Source organism: Heterodontus francisci, chromosome 28 (genome assembly GCF_036365525.1).
Source record: "Heterodontus francisci isolate sHetFra1 chromosome 28, sHetFra1.hap1, whole genome shotgun sequence".
Taxonomy (NCBI): Eukaryota; Metazoa; Chordata; class Chondrichthyes; order Heterodontiformes; family Heterodontidae; genus Heterodontus; species Heterodontus francisci.
The window spans coordinates 14,951,837-14,974,418 of NC_090398.1; the positions used below are offsets into that span (position 1 = coordinate 14,951,837).

A 22,582-nucleotide genomic window follows, 5' to 3' on the forward strand; every position below is an offset into this window, starting at 1 on the left:
AGAATTTCACATTCAGTTTGAGGGCGAGAAGCTGGAGTCCCACTGAGCATCCTGGAGTTAAACAAAGGTAATTATATAGGTATGGGGACAGATTTGGCCCGAGTGCACTGGGCAGGAAGACTACAAGGTAGGATAGTTGTCGAGCAGTGGCAGATGCTTAAGGAGATATTCAATTTATCCCAACTAAAATATATTCCAGAGAGGAAGAAAGATTCTAGGAGGGGAAAAAACAAGGAAGTTAAGGATAACATAAAGACAAAAACTAAGGCATACCATTTTGCAAAGGCCAATGGCAGGCTGGAAGATTGGGAAACTTTTAAAGATCAACAAAGGGTTATCAGAAAAGTAATAAAAAGAGCAAAGGTAAATTATGAAAGAAAACTAGTGTAAAATATGAAAACGGATAGCAAAAGCTTCTATAAGTATATAAAAGGGAAGAGAGTAGCTAAAGTGAATGTTGGTACCTTGGAGGATGTGACTGGAGAGTTAATAGAGGGGAACACAGAAATGGCAGAGACACGAAATCAGTATTTTGCCTCAGTTTTCACGGTGGAGGACATTAGTACCATCCCAATAGTAACAGGAAATGCAGAGGTTATAGAAAGGGAGGAACTTAGAACAATCATCATCACTAGGAAAAAAGTACTGAGCAACCTACTGAGGTTGAAGACAGACAAGTCCCCAGGGCCTGATGGCCTACATCCTAGGGTCTTAAAGAAAATGGCAGTGGAGATCGTGGATCAATTGGTTATAATATTCCAAAATTCTCTGGATACGGGAAAGGTTCTAGTGGATTGGAAAAAAGCTAATGTAACGCCTTTATTCAAAAAGGGAGGGAGGCAGAAAGTAGGAAACTATAGACCAGTTAGTTTAACATCTGACATTGGGAAATTTTTAGAATCTATTATTAAGGAAGTAATAACAGGACATTTAGAAAGTCAAAACGAAATCCATCAGAGTCAGCATGGTTTTATGAAGGGTAAATCGTGTTTGACTAATTTGCTAGAGTTCCTCGAAGCTGTAACAAGAAAAGTGGATAATAGGGATTCTGTAGATGTAGTTTATCTGGACTTCCAGAAGGCATTTGATAAGGTGCCGCACAAAAGGATAATACACAAGGTAAGTTCAATGGGGTTAGGGGCAAGTTACTAGCTTGGATAGAGGATTGCTAACCAACAGAAAACAGTGAGTCTAGATAAATGGGTCTTTTTCTGGTTGGCAAGATCTTACTAGTCGGGTGCCACAGGGTTCGGACCTCGGGCCCCAACTATTTACAATCTATATTAATGACTTGGATGCAGGGATAGAAGGTACTAGAGCTAAATTTACAGATGACACTAAAATAGGCGGGACAGTAAGTTGCAACAAAGAAATAAGAAATCTACAAATGGATATGGATAAATTAGATAAATGGGCCAAAATTTGGCAGATGGATTTTAACTGGATAAGTGTGAGGTTATCCATTTTGGTCGGAAGAATAGAAAGGCACATTATTATCTAAATGGAGAGAAACTTCAGAGTGCTTCGGTGTAGAGGGATCTGGGTGTCCTCCTGCATGAATCGCAGAAAGCTAGTTTGCAGGTACAGCAGGTGATAAGGAAGGCAAATGGAATTTTGGCATTTATTGCTAAAGGAATAGAGTATAAAAGTAGGGAAGTGTTGCTGCAACTGTACAAGGCATTAGTGAGACCGCACCTGGAGTATTGCGTACAGTTTTGGTCCCCTTACTTGAGGAGGGATGTAGTTGCTTTGGAGGCAGTTCAGAGGAGGTTCACTAGATTGATTCCAGAGATGGGGGGCTTGTCTTATAAAGAGAGATTGAGCAGTTTAGGCCTTTATTCTCTAGAGTTTAGAGGAATGAGAGGAGATCTAATTGAGGTATATAAGATGATTAAGGGGATTGCCAAAGTAGACGTAGAGAGGATGTTTCCTCTTGTGGGGCAATCTAGAACGAGAGGTCATAGTTTTAGGATAAGGGGTAGCAGATTTAAAACAGAGATGAAGAGAAATTACTTCTCTCAAAGGGTCGTGAATCTGTGGAATTCATTGGCCCAGAGTGCAGTGGATGCCGGGACATTGGGTATATTTAAGGAGGAGATAGACAGATTTTTAATTAGTAAAGGGTTGAAGGGTTATGGAGAATGGGCAGGAAAGTGGAGTTGAGGCCGAGATGAGATCAGCCATGATCGTATTGAATGGCGGAGCAGGCTCGAGGGGCTGAATTGCCTACTCCTGCTCCTAGTTCCTATGTTCTATGTTGTCCTCGGAGAAGAGAAGGCTGAGAGGTGATTTGATAGAGGCATTCAAAATCATGAGGGGTCTGGACAGAGTAGATAGAGAGAAACTGTTCCCACTCGTGAAAGAATTGAGAACGAGAGGGCACAGATTTAAAGTATTTGGTAAGAGAAGCAAAAGCGACATGAGGAAAAACTTTTTCACACAGTGAGTGGTTAACGTCTGGAATGCGCTACCTGAGAGTGTGGAATAGGCAAGTTCAATTGAAGCATTCAAAAGGGAATTAAACAGTTATATGAAAAGGAAGAATGTGCAGGGTTATCGGGAGAAGGCAAGGAAATGGGACTGAAGGAATTGCTCTTTCAGAGAGCTGGTGCAGACACGATGGGCCAAATGGCCTCCTTCTGCACTGTAACAATTCTGTGATTCTATGACTGTCCCTCTCCCTCTCCATCTCTGCCTTCCTCTAACTCGCTCTTTCTCTTCACTCTCTTTCCCTCCTGCCCTCTCTTATTCTGTTCCACTCTCCCACCCTCTCCCTTTTTTCCTCCTTCCTTCCCTTCTCTCCCTCTACCCCTCTCTCCCTCCCTCCTTCCATCTATCACCTATACCCTTCCCCTGCCCCTCCCTCTCTCTATTGAACTCCCACTGTCCCTTCATATGAACATACAAACATATGAATTAGGAGAAGGAGTAGGCCACTCGGCCCCTCGAGCCTGCTCCGCCATTCAACAAGATCATAGCTGATCTGATTTTAACCTCAACTCTTCTTCCCTTTCCTCTCCTCTCCGGCTCTCTCCTTCACTCTCTCTCTCCTTTCTCTTTTTCCCCCTCCATCCTTCATCTCTCTCTCTCTCCCTCCCCTTCCTTCATTCTATCTCCCCTTCCCCTCACGCTATCTCTCTCAACCTCACTCCATCCCTCTCCCAGTTTCCTCCCCCTATCTTTGCAACCTCACCATCTCTCCCCATCTGTTTTCACTCCCTCTCTCTCACCACCTCCCTCTCTCTCCTACTCACTCCCACATGCTCCGTCTCTCTCTCCTCTGGCCCCCTATTCCCCCTCTAGCTCTCTGTCTCCCTCTTAGTCCCATTGCTCCCCCCTTCCCCTCTAACTCTCCACTTCTCTCTCTGCCCATCCTCTCTCTATCTCCAATCACTCCCTCTATTCCTCTCCCTCTTTTTACTACCCTATATTCTCCATCCCTCTCATTCTCTCCCTCCCTGCCCTCTCTCTCTCTCCTCACTCCCTTCATCTTCTCTCTTCCTCCCTCTCTCTCCCTCTTTCCTTCCCACACATACACCCTTCCTGCTCACACTACCTTCCCTCATTCTCCCCCTCCCTCTCTCCCTCTCCGTTTTACTCTCGCCTCCCGTCACTCTGCCTTTTGTTGTGGGACGACCTTAAAAGGGAACATCTAAGAATCTGTAAGTGAAGATCATCAGTGGAACTAATGTCACATCACACATGACCAGGAAGTTTTCGGTGTAGCACGACAGAGTGTAGATGTGGCTCATGTATCAGCTGTGTACATATGTTCTAGTTTAAGTATAATTTAAAAAACACATTTTCTTTGGATATTACATGTAGTCCTGTGAATCTTAGAATAGTTTACATACCAAAGGGACAGGGTAATATTATATGGTGGAAATGTTTGGGTTATGTATTATTTCTGAAGATCACCAAATATTAAATGGTGGCAATGTTTGATCTTTTTTTTCTGAACAACACACCAAGAGACAACAAAGAATAGCAGAATGCCTCCCTGGAGTGGCTGAAGATCCTGCAGGACAGCAGTTGGCAGGAGACCCCACCACAGTGCAGTGAGCTAGGCTACAGGGAGGACCCCGGGAGATGTTGAAACTCTGTGAGTACAGCAGGCAAATTGCCAGGAGATTGGAGCTTTCAACTAACCTGGCAGTGGGTTGACATATTTGAAAAGCAGCACAGCCGTAAATGCTTTAGCTTTCCTGGTTCTTTTTGCTTTGGGGTGGGCCCTCAGCCGAAAAGAGTGGGAGGAGCTCAACAGCCACTTGAGGTCCAGCACAAAGTAAAAGGCTGGTTGTGGCAGCTGCCGGTACTGCAAGCTGCAGCCATCTTAAAAGAAACAGAACTCCTCTCAGTTTAAAAAAAAGCTCTGCGTTTTAAAAAAAAATCCAACAGCTGGTTAAACAAGGAACTGCTCTTTCAGTTTCAAAGAAAAATATCCTGTACAAATATCAAAAGCTGGAAAGCAGAGAGCCTGTGAAAGACGTTTGTCTGTGTAAAAGAAAACATGTAACAAGTCCCATATTTATATAAAAAATAAAAGGAGAATGGCTTTTAGGTATCCAATCATGGATTGGAAGGCGTTGGACATGGTGTTTGAAATTAAACTGTTTTGTCAGCAGTTGGAACTGTGCTTCCTGGATCAAAAAGTGAGTGAACCAGGGAAACAAGCTGTGAAAATGAAGGTTGCACTGGGCAACGAGGGTCTGCAATGGAGCAACACTTCAGGATTGTCAGCTGATGGTCGAAAGGACCATAAAAAGCTATGGGTATTGCTGGAGCAGCAGCTCAAAGTAACGGTAAATTTATGAGTACAGAGGCTTACCGGCAAAGGCAAGATGAGTTCATTAACCAGTTAGTTACAAGATGCCGAAACAAAGACATCTACCACACTTTCAAAAAGACCTGCACGCAAAGAAGAAAGAGCACACCATAGATGATGAGCGCACTCAATGATGGAAGGAAATTTGAAGCCATCAAGGCTGGGTGCCAACAGCTACAAGTGTTGGGGGCAGATAGGACAATTGTTATGTTCATCAAGGTTCAGAGGTCTTCCAGGAGTTGTCGCAAATCTGGCCCGACTCACCCAATGAACAGTTGTCCGGCGGACCAGGATCTGCGCAAAGCTTGTGAAATGTGAGGACACTGGGCAAGGCAGTGCAGAAGGCCGAGCTCAGATACTGCACACAGGAACGGTGGAAGATCACATGCAGAGAAAAGGTTTGCAAGATGGGATGGCAAATGCAACAAAAGGTACGCCAAAGCAGGATGAAAGCCCAAGCAGGTACATCAGGTCAGCAGAGAGACAGAGTGCCAGGAGGACTTTGGTGAATGCACTTGTGTGAATAGAGAGCAAGCATTTCACATAGTTAGATGGATCAACGTGTCAATGCTGTTACACAATCTGAAGCAGTCACCATGATCGGGATTATGAGTGGCAAGAACCAGTTCAGAGTGAAAATCAACACCAGAGGATGTGTAAATATTCTGTCCGCCTGTTACAGAAGGACATGTTCTTAAAGAAATGGGAATCGATGGTACAACCCATCACAGCTCGGCTGACCAGCCGACAATGGTTTTCCAATCAAGTGTATTGGAGCAATAACCTTGCAGTGCAGCTATGGGAACTCCGAAAGGCTACCACAAATGTTATATATTGTAGACAGAAGTGGACCAGCAGTCAAAGGACTTCCAGTATGCTGCGGTTTACAAATTGTCACACTACATGAAGTTAGTAACACACTGAAAATGGTAGAAAATATCCAGGACGAGTGTATCAGCTCGGTCCATGTAAAGGACGACACAAAGGCTGAGAGTTTTGAAACGAAGAGATGATATTGCAGGGAATCTTTCCTCAGGCTTCAGTTCATCGCAGCAAGTAATCCAGAGGCCAGAGGGATTGCCAGGGTTTGGTGATGTTGCCAGTCATCACTTTTCTAAGCTTTCCAAGAGAGGGAAGATGAAGGCATTGTACGAGGTTCAGACACACAGGGATGTGATTCTAAGACCAAACTGAAGTCAGCTCAGAGAGCAGTATGACAACACCACATGTGACAGACTGTGGCAGGATGGACATGTTCAAAGACAAAGTTGGAAGATGAACATACAGAGGCTAGAAACACAGAGGAAGTACATGCTAACCAGAGTTCCGAGTCACAAGAGTCTCAAAGGACTCATCAAAAGAGCTCAACTCTGGGAAGAGGTTTATGACAACAAGGTCGAGATGAATAAGCAAACCTCCTTGATATTTCCAAATGTTTTAAACTTGCTTAATTGTAAATAACATTTTGTTTCAATCATGTATAGTTAGTTCAAACGGTACTTATGTGTTTTATCTTTGGGAAGAAAAAAAGGGATGATGTGGGCCGGACTTAAGAGGGTGTAAGTGATGATCACCAGAGAAAGTGATGTTGCATCACACATGACTCGGGAGCTGTGGGTGTAGCCTGACAGTATAGATGTGGCAGCTGTGTACCTATGTTCGAGTTAAAGTAGAATAAAACCCATGTTTTCTTGGGATATTGCTTGTTGTTCTGTGAATCTTATATAATAGTTCACATACCTAAGAGGTAAGTAATATTACACCTCTAGCCCTGTTCCCTCCTTCTATCTCTCTCCTTCATTCCCTTCACTTTCTCCCTCTCTCCCTCCCCTCTTTCCCCCTCACACTCCCTTCCCCCTCTCTTTCCTTACTTCCTCACCCTATTTCTCTCCCACTACCTCCCGATCAAACTCTCTCATCCACCCATCTCCCTCCTGTTCCCACCCCTCCCTCTCTCCCACCCTATGCCACAACATTCTCGCACTTCCTCCCTCATGCTCCCTCCCTCTCTCACATCTCACTCCTTCTCTCTCTCGCTCTTTCCCTTGCTCTCTCCCCTTCCTCTCACACTTTCTGTATCCCTCTCTCTATCTATTCCTCTTCAACTCTCTCCCTTTCAATCTTTCTCTCCAGCCCCCTCTCTCCCCTTCTGACGTCTGGCTCTCTCTCTCCCTCACTCCCTTTCTCACCTCTTACTCCTCTTTCTCTCCTTCTCTTGCTCTCTCCCTTTCTCCTCACACACTTTCCCTTTCGATCTCACTCTCCAGACCCCTCTCTCTTCCTCTCCATCTCTCTCCACCCTCTCTCTCCTCACCCTTTCTCTACACTCTCCTTCCTCTCCCTCCTCTCCCTTTCTCCACCCTCCCCTTCCTCTCTCTGTCTCTACCCTCCCCTACCTCTCCCTTTCTCCACCCTCCCCTTCCTCTCTCTGTCTCTACCCTCCCCTACCTCTCCCTTTCTCTACCCTCTCCCTTTCTCCATCCTCCCCTTCCTCTCGGTTTCCTTCCCTCTCCTACTCTCCCCTTCTCCCTCTGCACAATTATGGGTGCTATTGCTCACACTCTCTCCTTCTCTGATGTATTTCCCCTGCCCTCCACCATCTCTCCACTACACACTTACTGGTGCCATTCCTCTTTGTCTCTCTATCTCTATCTCTCCCTTTCTCTCTCCCTGCCCATCTCTATCAACCTCTCCACTGTCCTCCACCGTCGCTCCGCTGCACACTTTCTGGTGCCATTCCTCCCTCTCTCTCCCCCCCACTCCTGTAAACTTACAGCTGCCTTTCCTTCTCTGTCTTTCTCACTCTCTTCCTTTTTATCTCTCTCAATGTCTCCCCTGCACAATTACTGTGCCATTCATCTCTCAATCACTTTCTCTCTCGTGCTCTCACTCTTTCTCTCTTTCCTTCACACTCTCTCCTCTGCACAATTACTGGAGCCATTCCTCTCTCCGTCTCTCTCTCTCTCTCTCCCTCTCTATCTCTCTCACTCTCTCTCTCTCTCACTCTCTCTCCTGCAAGCTTGCTGATGCCATTTCCTCTCTTTCCCACACTCTCTTGCCTTCTCACTCTCTCTCAAGTTCTCTGATCCACACTTACTGACACCAGTTCCCCTCTCACTCTCACCTCACCTCTTGCATTCAGTTCTTTTGTCCATGTTTGAACCACGGCTGTACTGAGGTCAGGAGCTAAGAGGCCCTGGCGGAGCCCAAACTGAGCGTCACCGAGCAGGTTATTACTAAGCAAGTGCCACTTGATAGCACTGTTGATGACACCTTCCATCACTTTACTGACGAGTTAAATACAACTGGCTTTCTGGATTACTGAAAATTACTGAAAGAAATTAGTATTAATAAAGAGGTAGTACTCGAAAAATTAACTCGATTGAAGGTTGATAAATCCCCTGGACCAGATGAGCTGTATCCCAGAGGATTGAAGGAGGTGGTTATAGAGATAGTGGATGCATTGGTGGTGATCTTTCCACGTTCTATAGATTGTCGAAGGGTTCCTGCAGACTGGTAAGTAGCAAATATAACCCCACTGTTTAAGAAGGGAGCGAGAGAGAAAACGGAGAACTACAGACCCGTTAGTTTGACGTCAGTAGTAGGGAAAATGTTAGAATCTATTATAAAGGATGTGATAATCGGACACTTGGAAAATAATGATATGATTGGGCAGAGTCAACATGGACTTATGAAAAGGAAATCATGCTTGACAAACCTGTTGGAGTTTTTTGAGGATGTTACTTCCAGCATAGATATAGGAGAACCAGTGGATGTGGTGGATGTGGATTTTCAGAAGGCTTCTGATCAGGTCCCACACAGGACGTTAGTGAACAAAATTAGAGCACATGAGATTGGGGTAATATACTGCAGGCTGCATTTGCTGACAACTCCTGGAACGGGGGGACAGACAGGGGGAAGGGAGGGGAGAGGGTGGGGGAGAGCAGTGGGGGAGGGGGAGGGAGGGAGGAGGGGGGAAGGGGGAGGGAGGGGGTGGGGCAGAGAGGGGAGGGAGAGGTGGGAAGGGATGGAAGGATGGGGAAGGGGGAGGGAGAGGGCAGAGGGGGAGGGAGGGGGGAGAAAGGGGAGGGGAGTGAGGAGAGAGGAAAGCGGGGGGGAGGGGGAGGAAGAGGGGGGTGGGGGAGAGCAGTGGGGGAGTGGGGGAGAGGGGGTGGGGGAGAGCAAGGGGAGTGGAAGAGCAGTGGGGGAGCGGGGGCTGGGGGTCGGGGAGGAGGGAGGGAGGAGGGGGAGGAGAGGGAGAGATGGGGAGGGGGGTGGAAGGGGATTGGGGATGGAGGAGGGAGAGCAGGGGGAGAGGGGTTGGGGGAGGGGGCGAGGAGAGTGGGGAGGAGGGGTGGTGAGGGGGAGGGGGGAGAGTGGAGGGGGTAGGGGGGACAGCGGGGGTTAGGGTTCCCCCTGCACTCTCCCTGCTTCCCCCCACGCGCTTCCTGTTGCCCCCCGCTCTCTCCCCGCTTCCCCCTCCCCCGCTCTCTCCCTGCTTCCGCCCCCGCTCTCTCCCCCAGCTCTCTACCCCCCCGGTCTCTCCCCATTCCCCCACACCCCCACTCTCTCACCCCGCGCCGCTCTCTCCCCACTTCCCCCCTAGCTACCCCGCATTACGCAATTACATCATCTGCACCTGCGCCAACCAACATTGGCAATGAGAGGCGATCTTATTGCAACATATATGATTCTGAGGGGCTTGACGGGGTGGAGGTAGAGAGGATGTTTTCCCTCATGGGTGAGTTTAGAACCAGGGGACAGTTTCAGAAAAAGGGGTCTCCCTTTTAAGACGGAGATGACGAGGAATTTCTTCTCTCAAAAGGTTGTTAATTTTGGATTTCTCTTCCTCAGAGAGCAGTGGAGGATGGGTCATTGAATATATTCAAGGCTGAGTTTGTCAGATTTTTGAGGGTTATGGGGAGCAGGCAGGAAAGTGGAGTTAAGGCCACAATCAGATTAGCCATGATCTTATTGAATGGCAGAGCAGGTTCAATGGGCCGTATCGCCTCTTCCTGCTTTTATGTTCTCATTTTCTTGTGTTCTCTCTCTCTCTCTACAGGGATCTGTATTGAGGCCTCAACTTTTTACAATTTACAGGACATAAGGAGGCTACAAAGGGATATAGATAGGTTAAGTGAGTGGGCAAAGATCTGGCAAATTACAATGTGGGAAAGTGTGAAGTTGTTCATTTTGGCAGGAAGAATAAAAAAGAAGCATATTATCTAAATGGTGAGAGATTGCAGAGCTCTGAGATGCAGAAAGTTCTGGGTGTCTGAGTACATGAATCGCAAAAGGTTAGTCTGCAGGTGCAGCAAGTTATTAGGAAAGCTAACAGAACGTTATTGTTTCTTGCGAGGGGAATTAAAAGTAGGGAGGTTATGCTTCAGTCATACAGGGCACAGATATACAGTTACACTACTCGAAGATGGCTCGTGGGCAGTCAGCTCCCTAGAGAGCTCCTCACTGTTCATATCGATCAGTGGCCATCTGCTGCTCTTTCTCCCCACTAAATCCTCTCTTCTGCTGTTTCAGTTACCCTGATTCTAACAGTGGCTGCCTTTTAACACCAAACGTCAAATTAACTGTTAGCTTAAACAGCCTCTGTCTTGTGGTACAAAGCCCAACCCCAACCATACCTTGTGAGCTCTGGTAAAGGTCTGGACAAGACCTGGATGTTTTCTTTCTCTCAATTCTGGCTTCCAATTCCTAGCTTCACTGGAGGCATTCAAAGCGAGATTCTACAGGCACAATGTAGACATGTCTCCACAAAGAAAAAGGGTAGTACCACCAAATGTAAAGCTCCCTGCATACAGGATAAGATAAAGCATGAAATGAAAGTTTATGACAGTCACAAAAAACATAATTCTTTAGAAAGCCCAGAGGAGTATAGAAAGTGGGGGGGGGAGGGGTGGTGAAGTAAAAAAGGGAATTAGGAAAACAAAGAGAGGAGATGAAAAAGTATTGGCAGGTAAAATCAAAGATGTTTTATCAGTACATTAAGAGCAAGAGGATAACTCAGGAAAGGGTAGGGCCTATCAGAGATGTACAAGGGAACTTATTCATGGATGCAGAAGATGTGGGCAGCATTCTGAATGTGTTTTTTTGTCTGTGTCTTTACAAAGGAGAGGGCTGATGTAGACATTGTAGTTAAAGATGAGGAGTGTGAAATATTAGATACGATAAGCATAATGATAGAGGAAGTACTAGAGGGTCTGACATCCTTGAAAGTGGATAAATCACCAGGGCTGGATGGATGTATCCCAGGTTGTTAAAGGAAGCCAGGGAGGAAATAGCGGATACTCTGAGGATCATCTTCAAATCTGTACTGGATACAGGCGAGGTACCAGAGGATTGGAGGTCTGCGAACGTTGTACCTTTATTTAAAAATTGTGCGAGCAATAGGCCAAATAATTATAGGCCGGTCAGTGCAAATTATTAGAATCAATTCTGAGAGACAGGATGAACTGTCATAAAGGCACGGATTAATCAGGGACAGTCAGCATTTGAGCAAGTAACAAGGAGGATTGATGAGGCTAGTGCAGTGGATGTTGTCTACATGGATTTTAGTAAGGCATTTGACAAGGTACCACATAGCAGACTGGTCAGTAAAGTAAAAACCCATCGGATTCATGGGCACCGTGACGAGTTGGTCCACAACTGGCTCAGTGGCAGGAAACAAAGGGGAATGGTTGACAGAAATTTTTGTGAATGGAAAGCAGTTTCCAGTGGCGTTTCACAGGCCTCGGTTTTGGGTCCCTTGCTGTTTGTGGTATATAGTAATGATTTGGACTTAAATGTGGGAGGCAAGATTGGGAAAATTGCAGATGACACAAAAATTGGTCATATAGTTGATAGTGAAGAGGATAGCTGTAGACTCCAGAATGATATCAATGGTTTGGTTGAGTGAGCAGAAAAGTGGCAAATGGAATTCAATCCAGAGAAGTGTGAGGTAATGCATTTGGGGAGGGCAAATAAAGCGAGGGAATACACAATAAACAGGAAGATATTGAGAGGGGTAGAAGAAGTGAGGAACTGTAAAAAAAAGCACTGGTTCGGCCACAGCTGGAGTATTGTGTACAGTTCTGATCACCACATTACAGGAACAACATAATTGCTCTGGAGAGAGGACGGAGGAGATTTACAAGAATGTTATCAGGGCTTGAAAGTTGCAGCTATGAAGAAAGATTGGATAGGCTGGGGTTGTTTTCCTTAGAACAGAGGAGGTTGAGAGGTGACTTAATAGAGGTGTACAAAATTATGAGGGGCCTGGATAGAGTAGACAGGAAGGATCTGTTTCCGCTAGCGGAGAGGTCAATTACCAGGGGGCACAGATTTAAGGGGATCAGCAGAGGATTAGAGGGGACATGAGGAAAGACTTTATCACCCTGAGGGTGCTGGATGTCTGGAATTCACTGCCCGGATCAGTGGCGGAGGTAGAAACCCTCAACTCATTTAAAACGTACCTGGATCTGCACCGGAAGTGCTGTAATCTGCAAGGCTATGGACTAGGTGCTGGAAAGTGGGATTAGAATGGCGGCTTGTTTTTGTAGCCGACACAGACATGATGGGATGAATTGCCTCTTTCAGTGCCATAACCTTTCTATGGTTTTATGGTTCTCTGGACATCAATATCATGCGTCTGTGTCGGACTAGATTGGACCAATGTAAGACTCTTCTTTTGGGCCTCCTTATCTCGAGAGACAATGGATACGCGCCTGGAGGTGGTCAGTGGTTTGTGAAGCAGCGCCTGGAGTGGCTATAAAGGCCAATTCTAGAGTGACAGGCTTTTCCACAGGTGCTGCAGAGAAATTTGTTTGTCGGGGCTGTTGCACAGTTGGCTCTCCCCTTGCGCTTCTGTCTTTTTTCCTGACAACTACTAAGTCTCTTTGATTCGCCACATTTTAGCCCCGTCTTTATGGCTGCCCGCCAGATCTGGCGAACGCTGGCAACTGACTCCCACGACTTGTGATCAATGTCACAGGATTTCATGTCGCATTTGCAGACGTCTTTATAGCGGAGACATGGACGGCCGGTGGGTCTGATACCAGTGGCGAGCTCGCTGTACAATGTGTCTTTGGGGATCCTGCCATCTTCCATGCGGCTCACATGGCCAAGCCATCTCAAGCGCCGCTGACTCAGTAGTGTGAACAAGCTGGGGATGTTGGCCGCCTCGAGGACTTCTGTATTGGAGATACGGTCCTGCCACCTGATGCCAAGTATTCTCCGGAGGCAGCGAAGATGGAATGAATTGAGACGTCGCTCTTGGCTGACATACGTTGTCCAGGCCTCGCTGCCATAGAGCAAGGTACTGAGGACACAGGCCTGATACACTCGGACTTTTGTGTTCCGTGTCAGTGCGCCATTTTCCCACACTCTCTTGGCCAGTCTGGACATAGCAGTGGAAGCCTTTCCCATGCGCTTGTTGATTTCTGCATCTAGAGATAGGTTACTGGTGATAGTTGAGCCAAGGTAGGTGAACTCTTGAACCACTTCCAGAGCGTGGTCACCAATATTGATGGATGGAACATTTCTGACATCCTGCCCCATGATGTTTGTTTTCTTGAGGCTGATGGTTAGGCCAAATTCATTGCAGGCAGCCGCAAACCTGTCAATGAGACTCTGCAGGCACTCTTCAGTGTGAGATGTTAAAGCAGCATCGTCAGCAAAGAGGAGTTCCCTGATGAGGACTTTCCGTACTTTGGATTTCGCTCTTAGATGGGCAAGGTTGAACAACCTGCCCCCTGATCTTGTGTGGAGTAAAATTCCTTCTTCAGAGGACTTGAACGCATGTGAAATCAGCAGGGAGAAGAAAATCCCAAAAAGTGTGGGTGCGAGAACACAGCCCTGTTTCACGCCACTCAGGATAGGAAAGGGCTCTGAGGAAGAGCCACCATGTTGAATTGTGCCTTTCATATTGTCATGGAATGAGGTGATGATACTTAGTAGCTTTGGTGGGCATCCAATCTTTTCTAGTAGTCTGAAGAGACCACGTCTGCTGACGAGGTCAAAGGCTTTGGTGAGATCAATGAAAGCAATGTAGAGGGGCATCTGTTGTTCACGGCATTTCTCCTGTATCTGACGAAGGGAGAACAGCATGTCAACGGTCGATCTCTCTGCACGAAAGCCACACTGTGCCTCAGAGTAGACGCGCTCGGCCAGCTTCTGGAGCCTGTTCAGAGCGACTCGAGCAAAGACTTTCCCCACTATGCTGAGCAGGGAGATTCCACGGTAGTTGTTGCAGTCACCGTGGTCACCTTTGTTTTTATAGAGGGTGATGATATTGGCATCGCGCATGTCCTGGGGTACTGCTCCCTCGTCCCAGTACAGGCATAGCAGTTCATGTAGTGCTGAGAGTATAGCAGGCTTGGCACTCTTGATTATTTCAGGGGTAATGCTGTCCTTCCCAGGGGCTTTTCCACTGGCTAGAGAATCAATGGCATCACTGAGTTCCGATTTGGTTGGCTGTATGTCCAGCTCATCCATGACTGGTAGAGGCTGGGCTGCATTGAGGGCAGTCTCAGTGACAGCATTCTCCCTGGAGTACAGTTCTAGGTAGTGCTCAACCCAGCGGTCCATTTGTTTGTGTTGGTCAGTGATTATGTCCCCTGATTTAGATTTGAGGAGGGCGATCTTCTTGATGGTTGGCCCAAGAGCTCTCTTCATGCCATCATACATTCCTCTGATGTTTCTGGTGTCTGAGGCCAGCTGAATATGACTGCATAGGTGTTGCCAGTAGTCGTTTGCGCAGCGCCTGGCTGTTCTTTGTGCAGTGCTTCTGGCTGCTTTAAGTGCTGCGGATGTTAAATCGCTGGGGGCTTTCTTGTAGTTCAACAGTGCAATGCGCTTAGCGGCTATGACAGGTTCCAGCTCTTCATTATGAGATTAAAACCAGTCTGCATTTCTCTTCACACTTTTGCCGTAGGTGGTCAAAGCTGACTCATAGATGGCGTCTCTGATGTGGGCCCACTTGGTCTCAGCATCCCCTGTGGGAGTGTTTTGAAGGGCTGTTACAAGTGAATTTAGAAATTTTTGTAACAGTTGTGGGTGAGAAATTCTGCTGGTGTTGATGCGCGGGTGGCCCTTCTGCTTGGAATGATGTAACTTCTTTGGTCTGAGTCTAACCTTGCTGCACACCAGGGAGTGGTCGGTGTCGCAGTCTGCACTGTGGCGTGTCTCCTGAAGTGCTGCAATGTCTACATTGAGTCTCCTGAGCTCGTTGTTAATGATGGCGGTCTTCCGAGAATCGTTGATTTGTGTAAGGTCTTCCGACAGGCCAGGACACATAGTTCTGACGTTCCAGCTTGCAAAGCGAAGGGCTGGTACCTTCTTTCCTTTTTTCGTGTTGTTTGGTGCGGTGTATCAGTCCACCTTTCGGGCAATGACCCTGAGCTCCAAGCACCCATTGAAGCAGGTAGACTGTGGCGGGACAGAACCTTATTGACCGGGGGCTGCCCGGTTTGAGGCAGGCGGTAGCTGTCCAGTGAGGTGCAATGACCTCTCCCACCGACAAAGGCAACCCGTGGCGCCCAGTTTCTACGCCAATTTATCTGGACTTATAACCCGTAACTGCTGCCTTCCGTGTTGTGTCAGTCGCTGTGAGGCAACTATGGAGTGACCTCTCCATGGCGCATGCCTGGGCGAATTTATGGAGGTTGAGAGTTGCCCAGTCGTCAAAACCCCCCTCTCGGCCTTTCCGGTGGGGTCCAAAGGAGTGCAGAGCACGACGTTTGGCACCGGTATGGCTGCAGGAACTGCCGGAAACATGCCAAAGGTGACACATGACCGCCTACGGGGTTCCGCTCCGGATTATCTGTTAGGGTTTACTCCCTTAGCCTTGGTCTCTCCCGAGACGCCCACGAGGCAGTGGGGTTGTTAGGGCCCCTACACAGGTGTAGGATGGTGCCTGTGGGAGGAGGGGATGCGAGGGGGAGGGGTGGAGGGAGGGGGGGGTGCGAGGGGGAGCTGGGAAGGGGGCTGTAAGGGGGTGGGGGGGGGTGCAGGGGAAGGGGGTGTGGGGGGAAGATGGTGCGGGGGGTGCGGGCTGGGACGGGGTTGTTGGGGGGTGAGCTGAGAGGGTGGAGCAGGGAAGGGGAAGGGGGGAAAAGGGTTGGGGGGGGGAGGGGAAGCGGGTGCAGGTAATAAGGTCCCTAGTGCCCACCATCGATGTCCGGAAAGCTCATCCACGTCCTTCAGGAGGTGAAGCATCTTTTGGCAGACTTACAGAGGTGTAAGACTCTGCTTCCTGCTATAACCTGCTGCCTTTACTTTTGGTTTTCTGATCTGCAAACTGTGATAAGGATCTGTAAAAATCAAGATCTATATCCTCTTTGAAACAGAGCTTCAAAGCAACAAGGTTATAACGTTAAGACACAAACTTGTCTCCGGATTGATGCTTTGTTGTGATATTTAAATTAACTTTGATCAGTTTACTGCCCTTCACCTACTGCTGATGTGATTGAGAGATTTCAATCTCTTGCTGAGCATGTGAATGGCCACTGGTTACACTGGTTTTTCTGCTTCTGCCTGTTCATGCCCACTACCTTCTGGAATGTGCCTTTGCAAAGCAGGTGTGGAGAGAGCTGCAGTGGTTTTTGTCGCGGTTCATCCCAAGCAGCTCTGTAACACAGGAGTCTGTGCTCTACGGGCTGTTCCCAGGGACACACACCGAGATAAACATCAACTGCTGCTGGAGGACCATCAATTCGGTGAAAGATGCTCCTTGTCTGCCCGAAACTTGCTGATCTTCCAGCGCAAAGAGTTGTCCACGACCGAGTGTTGCAGACTCGCACATTCCAAGGTCCAGGACTACGTGCTGAGGGACGCACTAAAGCTTGGGGCAGCCGCAGCAAAGGCTCAATGGGGAAAGACCACTGTGTAAGGTCCCCCCACCAAGCTGAACTGAGGGGCTGGATCCATGGGAAACACCTCGGGCTGTATCCAGAAAGTATGTGTTTGATGAAAAATGTACCTGGCATGTAAAATGAAATGGAAAGGTTGTGAGGCAACTCGCTCCTGTATTGACGGAAACTGATCTCCTTTGCACTCTTTGTATTGTCGATTTGGTGCTGTTTTGAACTGTTTTGTAATGTATTTTTTACAGATTTTTATGAATAAAGTGTATTGTGGAAAAAAAATTCCTGGCCAGAAGATCACTCCCTTGTGCTGCATTCACTCCGAAGCGACCTACAGACATTCTCAGACTGAACACCTGAGGGCGTAGTAATTGGAGGGTTCGGGGGATGGAGGTGGCAACTTGGAGGTGGGAAGTAGAGACCTGTAGCTGATCCCTTCGCACACCTGGAGGACAGGATTACTCCTACTTTTGTGCCGTTTCTGAGCCATGCCAGTTGGTGCCTTCAACATTAACAACAACATCAGGAGCTCATGGCTAAGGGAGTTAACACGACAAAACCCATTAGACAGCTCGTGTTTCCCTCGAGTTTGTACTTTCAGGCAACTCCTGCAACCAAATAGATACCAGATGTATCGGCTTTTGTCTTTCCTCCAGACACCAGCGTACTTCTCCTTCTCTGCTGGAATGTCGACTCTGCTCCACAGGAGATGCGTAATGCCAAAGTCACCACACTATACAGCAACAAAGATGACCAAGGAGACTGCAACAGTTACAGGGGCATCTCACTCCTTAGCGTCACGGGGAAGGCCTTCGCTAGGGCCATAATTAAAGGATTTCATTTACTTGCAGACTGAGTGTACCGGAAGGGCAGTGCAGTTTCCGTGCTGGCAGATCTACTGTGGATATGATCTTCTCCATAAGCCAGCTACAAGAGAAGTGTAGGAACAGGGTATACCCCTTTACCTTACTTTTGTAGTTCTCACCCAATGCATTCGAAATTGTCAGCAGAGCAGGGCTCTACAAGATTTTAGAAAACATTGGCTGTGCGCCGAAGCTCCTCAGTCTCATCCGCTCCTTTCATGACAACATGCTCTGCACTGTACAGTTTGATGGCTCCACTACCAACAATTTTGGAGTGAAGAATGGAGTGAAACAGGGTTGTGTCCTCACCCCCCCACTCAGTTTGAAATCTTCTTCTCCATACTCGTGACCTCCATCCTCCCTGCAGATATGGAAGGAGTCAACTCGCACACGAGGTCAGACAGCAAGCTCAACAAACTATCAAAGCTGAAAGCGAGGACAAAAACACATGGCGTCCTGAGCAGCGAACTCCTCTACACTGCTGATGCTGTGCTAGTAGGCTGACATGGAAACTCAGCTACAAAGACTCATGGAATTTCTCTCCCATGCCTGTAACTTGTTCTCCTTGACTATAAGCATCAGGAAAACCGTGGTCATGGGACAAGGTGTTGCATCTCTGCCCCGGATGGCACTAAATAACACCCTACTGGAAGTGGTTTGCCAATTCTGGTACCTTGGGTCAACGCTGGCAAGTAGTCTGTCCCTTGCTGCAGAGCTCGATACACACATGGGGAAAGCAGCTACTACTTTTGGCTGACTCACGAAACATGTATGCAATAACACCAAGCTGACTCTTCGGAACAAGCTGATGGTTTATAAGGCCTATGTTCTCAGCACCTTGCTGTATGGCTGTGAAACATGGGTGACTTACAGCTACCAGGAAAAGAAACTCAATCATTTCCATCTTCGCTGTCTGCGGCACATTCTGGGTATATCCTGGAGGACAGAATCTCAAATGCAGCAGTCCTCTCAAAGGCAGAGCTCCCAAGTGTGTTGACATTAATCAAACAGAGCCGGTTTGGTGTCACACCCGGAAGTCACTGGCAGGCGAAAGACGGAAATGGCGACACCCCCCGTGGACTGCTGTGCACTACCACGATCACCAGTTGCTGGAGCAGCTTGGCAACAGGCACCAATGCCAAAAACAACAACTCACAGCGTCACTTGGCAGCTTCACCTCCAGCACTTGTGGCAGAACCTGATTCTCGAGGATTGGCCTTCACATACATCAACACCAAGAGAAGACACCCCACCGAAATGGATTGTTTGTTGTGTGTCCATCATCTTTCACTGATGGAAGGATGCTAACCATACAGAGCATTGGTGAGACCACATCTGGAGTGCTGTGTACAGTATTGGTCTCCTTATTGAAGGAAGGATGTAAATATGTTGGAAGCAGTTCAGAGGAGGTTTACTACAATTATACGTGGAATGGGCGGATTGTCTTATGAGGAAGGATTGGACAGGCTAAGCTTGTATCTGCTGGAGTTTAGAACAGTAAGAGGTGACTTGATTGAAACATATAAGATCCTGAGGGGTCTTGACAGGGTGGATGTGGAAAGGATGTTTCCCCTTGTGGGAGAATCTAGAACTAGGGGTCACTGTTTAAAAATAAGGGGTCGCCCATTTAAGACAGAGATGAGGATAATTTGTTTTCTCCCAGAGGGTGGTGAGTCTTTGGAATTCTCTTCCTCAAAAGGCAGAGGTCGATAGATTCTTGATAAGCAAAGGGGTGGAAGGTTATTGAGGGTAGATGGGAATGTAGAGTTAAGGTTACAATCAGATCAACCATGATCTTGTTGAATGACGGAGGAGGCTCGGGGAGCCGAGTGGTCTACTCCTGCTCCTAATTCATATGTTTGTATGACTCTATCTATCAATCTCTCCCCTGCACACTTACTTGTGCCATTCCTCCCTCTCTCTCTATCTATCTATCCATCTTTCTCTCTCTCTCTCTATCTATCCATCTTTCTCTCTCTCTCGCTCTCTCTCTGTCTCTGTTTCTTTCTTTCTCTGGCTGTCTCTTTCTCTCCCTTAGTCTCGCTCTGTTTCTGCCTCTCTCTCCCGCAGACTTACTTGTCCAACTCTCTGCCTGGCTGTCTCTCTCTGTGTCCCTCTGCCTCTCTCTCTTGCTTCTTCGCTCTCTCTTTCTCTCTTTTCCTCTCTGGGACTCTTCTCTCTCTGATGCAACCTCACTATCTTTCATCATCTCTCGCTCTCCCTCTTTCCCTACACACCTACTTGCTCCAATCCTCTCTCTCTCTCTCTCTCCTGAACACGTACAGGTGCCCTTCCTTCCTTTCTCTCTCTCTGTTTCTCTCTGCCTCCATCTCTCTTTCTCTCTCTGGCTCTGTCAATATCTCCCCTGAACATTCCTCCCTCCCACTTTCTCTCTCTCTCCCGCCCCCTCCCCATCTCTCCTAATCCCTCCCTCAACAATTACTGGAAACTTTCCCCTCTATCCCTCTCTCTACCCTGTCCAAACACATGCTTCCATGCTCCATTTCTCGCTTTCTTTCCATCTGAATCCCTCTCACTCATCCACCCTTTCTCCTTCTCTCAGTATCATCCCCCCTCTTTCCCTCTCTTCCTGCTCCCCTACATTCCATCTCTCACTCTCTCTACACTCTCCCTGCCCGCCTCCTCTTTCTTTCACTCACTCTACCCATGGACACTTACCGGTGCCATTCCTGACTCCGGGGTCGCTGGCATTCTGCAGTGGGACACAGAGGTCGGAAAAATATTCCTCAATCTTCAGCACAAAGACGAGTGAGGCCCAGCCGAAGACCACAGCCACGAAGCCAATGCACTCGAAAAGCCCAGTGGCAAAGGTCAAATACCGCTTCACCCTCTTGTACAATGATTCCATTGGACCCGACTCTTGGGATATTCCCTACAAAAACTGAAAGAAAGAAATGCAATAGAAACAGCCCCTTTCACTGTCTCAGGATGTCCCCATGTGCTTTACAGACAATCAAGTACAGTAGAAGGATGATCATTGTTTAGGAAATGTGACAGCAGATTTGTGCTGAGCAAGCTCCCACAGACAGCAATGAGATTATGATCGGTTCAGCTTTTCTTATTGAAGCTGTTTCAGGGATAACTATGGGGCCCAGGTCACAGGAGAGAACCATCCAGTTCCCATTCCAATAGTGACTCTGTGTCCGTTAGTCCACATTCATGTGCAGACACAACAACGATTAAAGTTCACATTCAAATGACAGCAACTCTGACAGTGCAACACTCACTCAGTACTAACCCAATGATAGTGCAGCACTCCCTCAGTACTGACCCTCCAACAGTGCAGCACTCCCTCAGAACTGACCCTCCGACAGTGCAACACTCCCTCGGTACTGACCCTCCGCCAGTGCAGCACTCCTTCAGTACTGACCCTCCGACAGTGCAACACTCCCTCGGTACTGACCCTCCGCCAGTGCAGCACTCCTTCAGTACTAACCCAATGACAGTGCAACACTCCCTCAGTACTACACCAATGACCGTGCAACACTCGCTCAGTACTGACCCAATGATAGTGCAGCACTCCCTCAGTACTGATCCTCTGACAGTGCAGCACTCCCTCAGTACTGACCCTCCAACAGTACAGCATTCCCTCAGTACTGACCACCCCAACAGTGCAGCATTCCCTCAGTACTGACCCTCCGACAGTGCAGCATTCCCTCAGTACTGACCCCCCCCAACAGTGCAGCACTCCCTCGGTACTGACACCCCGACAGTGCAGCACTCCCTCAGTACTGACCCTCCGACAGTGCAGCATTCCCACAGTACTGACCCTCCGACAGTGCAGCATTCCCTCAGTACTGACCCTCCGACAGTGCAGCACTCCCTCAGTACTGCCCCTCCGACAGTGCAGCATTCCCTCAGTACTGACCCTCCGCCAGTGCAGCATTCCCTCAGTACTGACCCTCCGACAGTGCAGCGCTCCCTCAGTACTGACCCTCCGAAAGTGCAGCGCTCCCACATTACTGACCCTCCGACAGTGCAGCACTCCCTCAGTACTGACCCTCTGACAGTGCAGCACTCCCTCAGTACTGACCCTCCGAAAGTGCCGCGCTCCCACATTACTGACCCTCCGACAGTGCAGCAATTCCTCGGTACTGATCCTCCGACAGTGCTGGGATCTCTCAGTACTGACTGTCTTGAATGTTTGATCGTTGTGGAACAGGAAACTGGTGGAAACATCTCGTGATTTCTGGAGAATGGAATGGAATGTACCTTTTCTTGTTCAGTTCATGTCATGCAATCATCAATGTGACATGTTTTTACCAGACTGGGCTACTGTCCAAGGGCTGGGTCTTGATGTGCTGTGGAGGACCTCAAAGGTTGTAATCTCTGGATTACTCCCAGTGTCATGTGCTAGTGAGTATCGGAATAGGAGGATGGAGCAAATGAATACATGGATGAGGAGATGGTGCAGGAGGGAGGGTTTTAGTTTCCTGGATCACTGGGTCTGTTTCTGGCAAAGGTGGGACCTGTACAAGTTGGACGGGTTGCACCTGAACCGGAACGGGACAAACTTGCTTGCTGGGAAATGTCCTTACCAGTGCTCTTGGTGGGGTGGGGGGGGGGGAGTGGGGGTTAAACAAACTTGGCAGAGGTATGGGATACAGAGTGGAGGTACAGTAGGGAGGGATGCACAGTCAAATATAGAAGAGAAACGGAGTCAGTCTGGAAGGCAGAGCAAATATAAACCTGTTGAGGCACAAATGAGAAATGCAAGGCTGGATTGCATCTATTTTAATGCAAGGAGTCTTATTGGTAAGGCAGATGAATTGAGGGCATTGATTAGCACATGGGATTATGATATTATTGCTATCACAGAGACATGGTTGAGGGAGGAGCAGGACTGGCCGCTCAATATTCCAGGGTATAGAATCTTCAGACATGACAGGTGAGGGGGTAAAAGAGGAGGTGGCATTGCACTGTTGATCAAGGAATCAATTATTGTAGTAAAGAGGGATGATATCTTATAAGGTTCCTCAAATGAGGTCATATGGGTAGACCTTAAAAACAAAAAGGGG

At 48.0% G+C, this 22,582-nt stretch overlaps 1 protein-coding gene across 1 annotated transcript in view; it reads right to left on the bottom strand.

Moving 5' to 3' along the window:
• Positions 1-20,412, bottom strand: part of LOC137385228 (equilibrative nucleobase transporter 1-like) — a 140,122-nt gene extending 119,710 nt beyond the window's left edge. The window contains exon 1 of the mRNA XM_068060214.1: positions 20,223-20,412. Coding sequence (XP_067916315.1) covers positions 20,223-20,412 — 190 coding nt within the window. The remainder of the gene's footprint in view (positions 1-20,222) is intronic.
• Between the last annotated feature and the right edge of the window lie 2,170 nt (positions 20,413-22,582).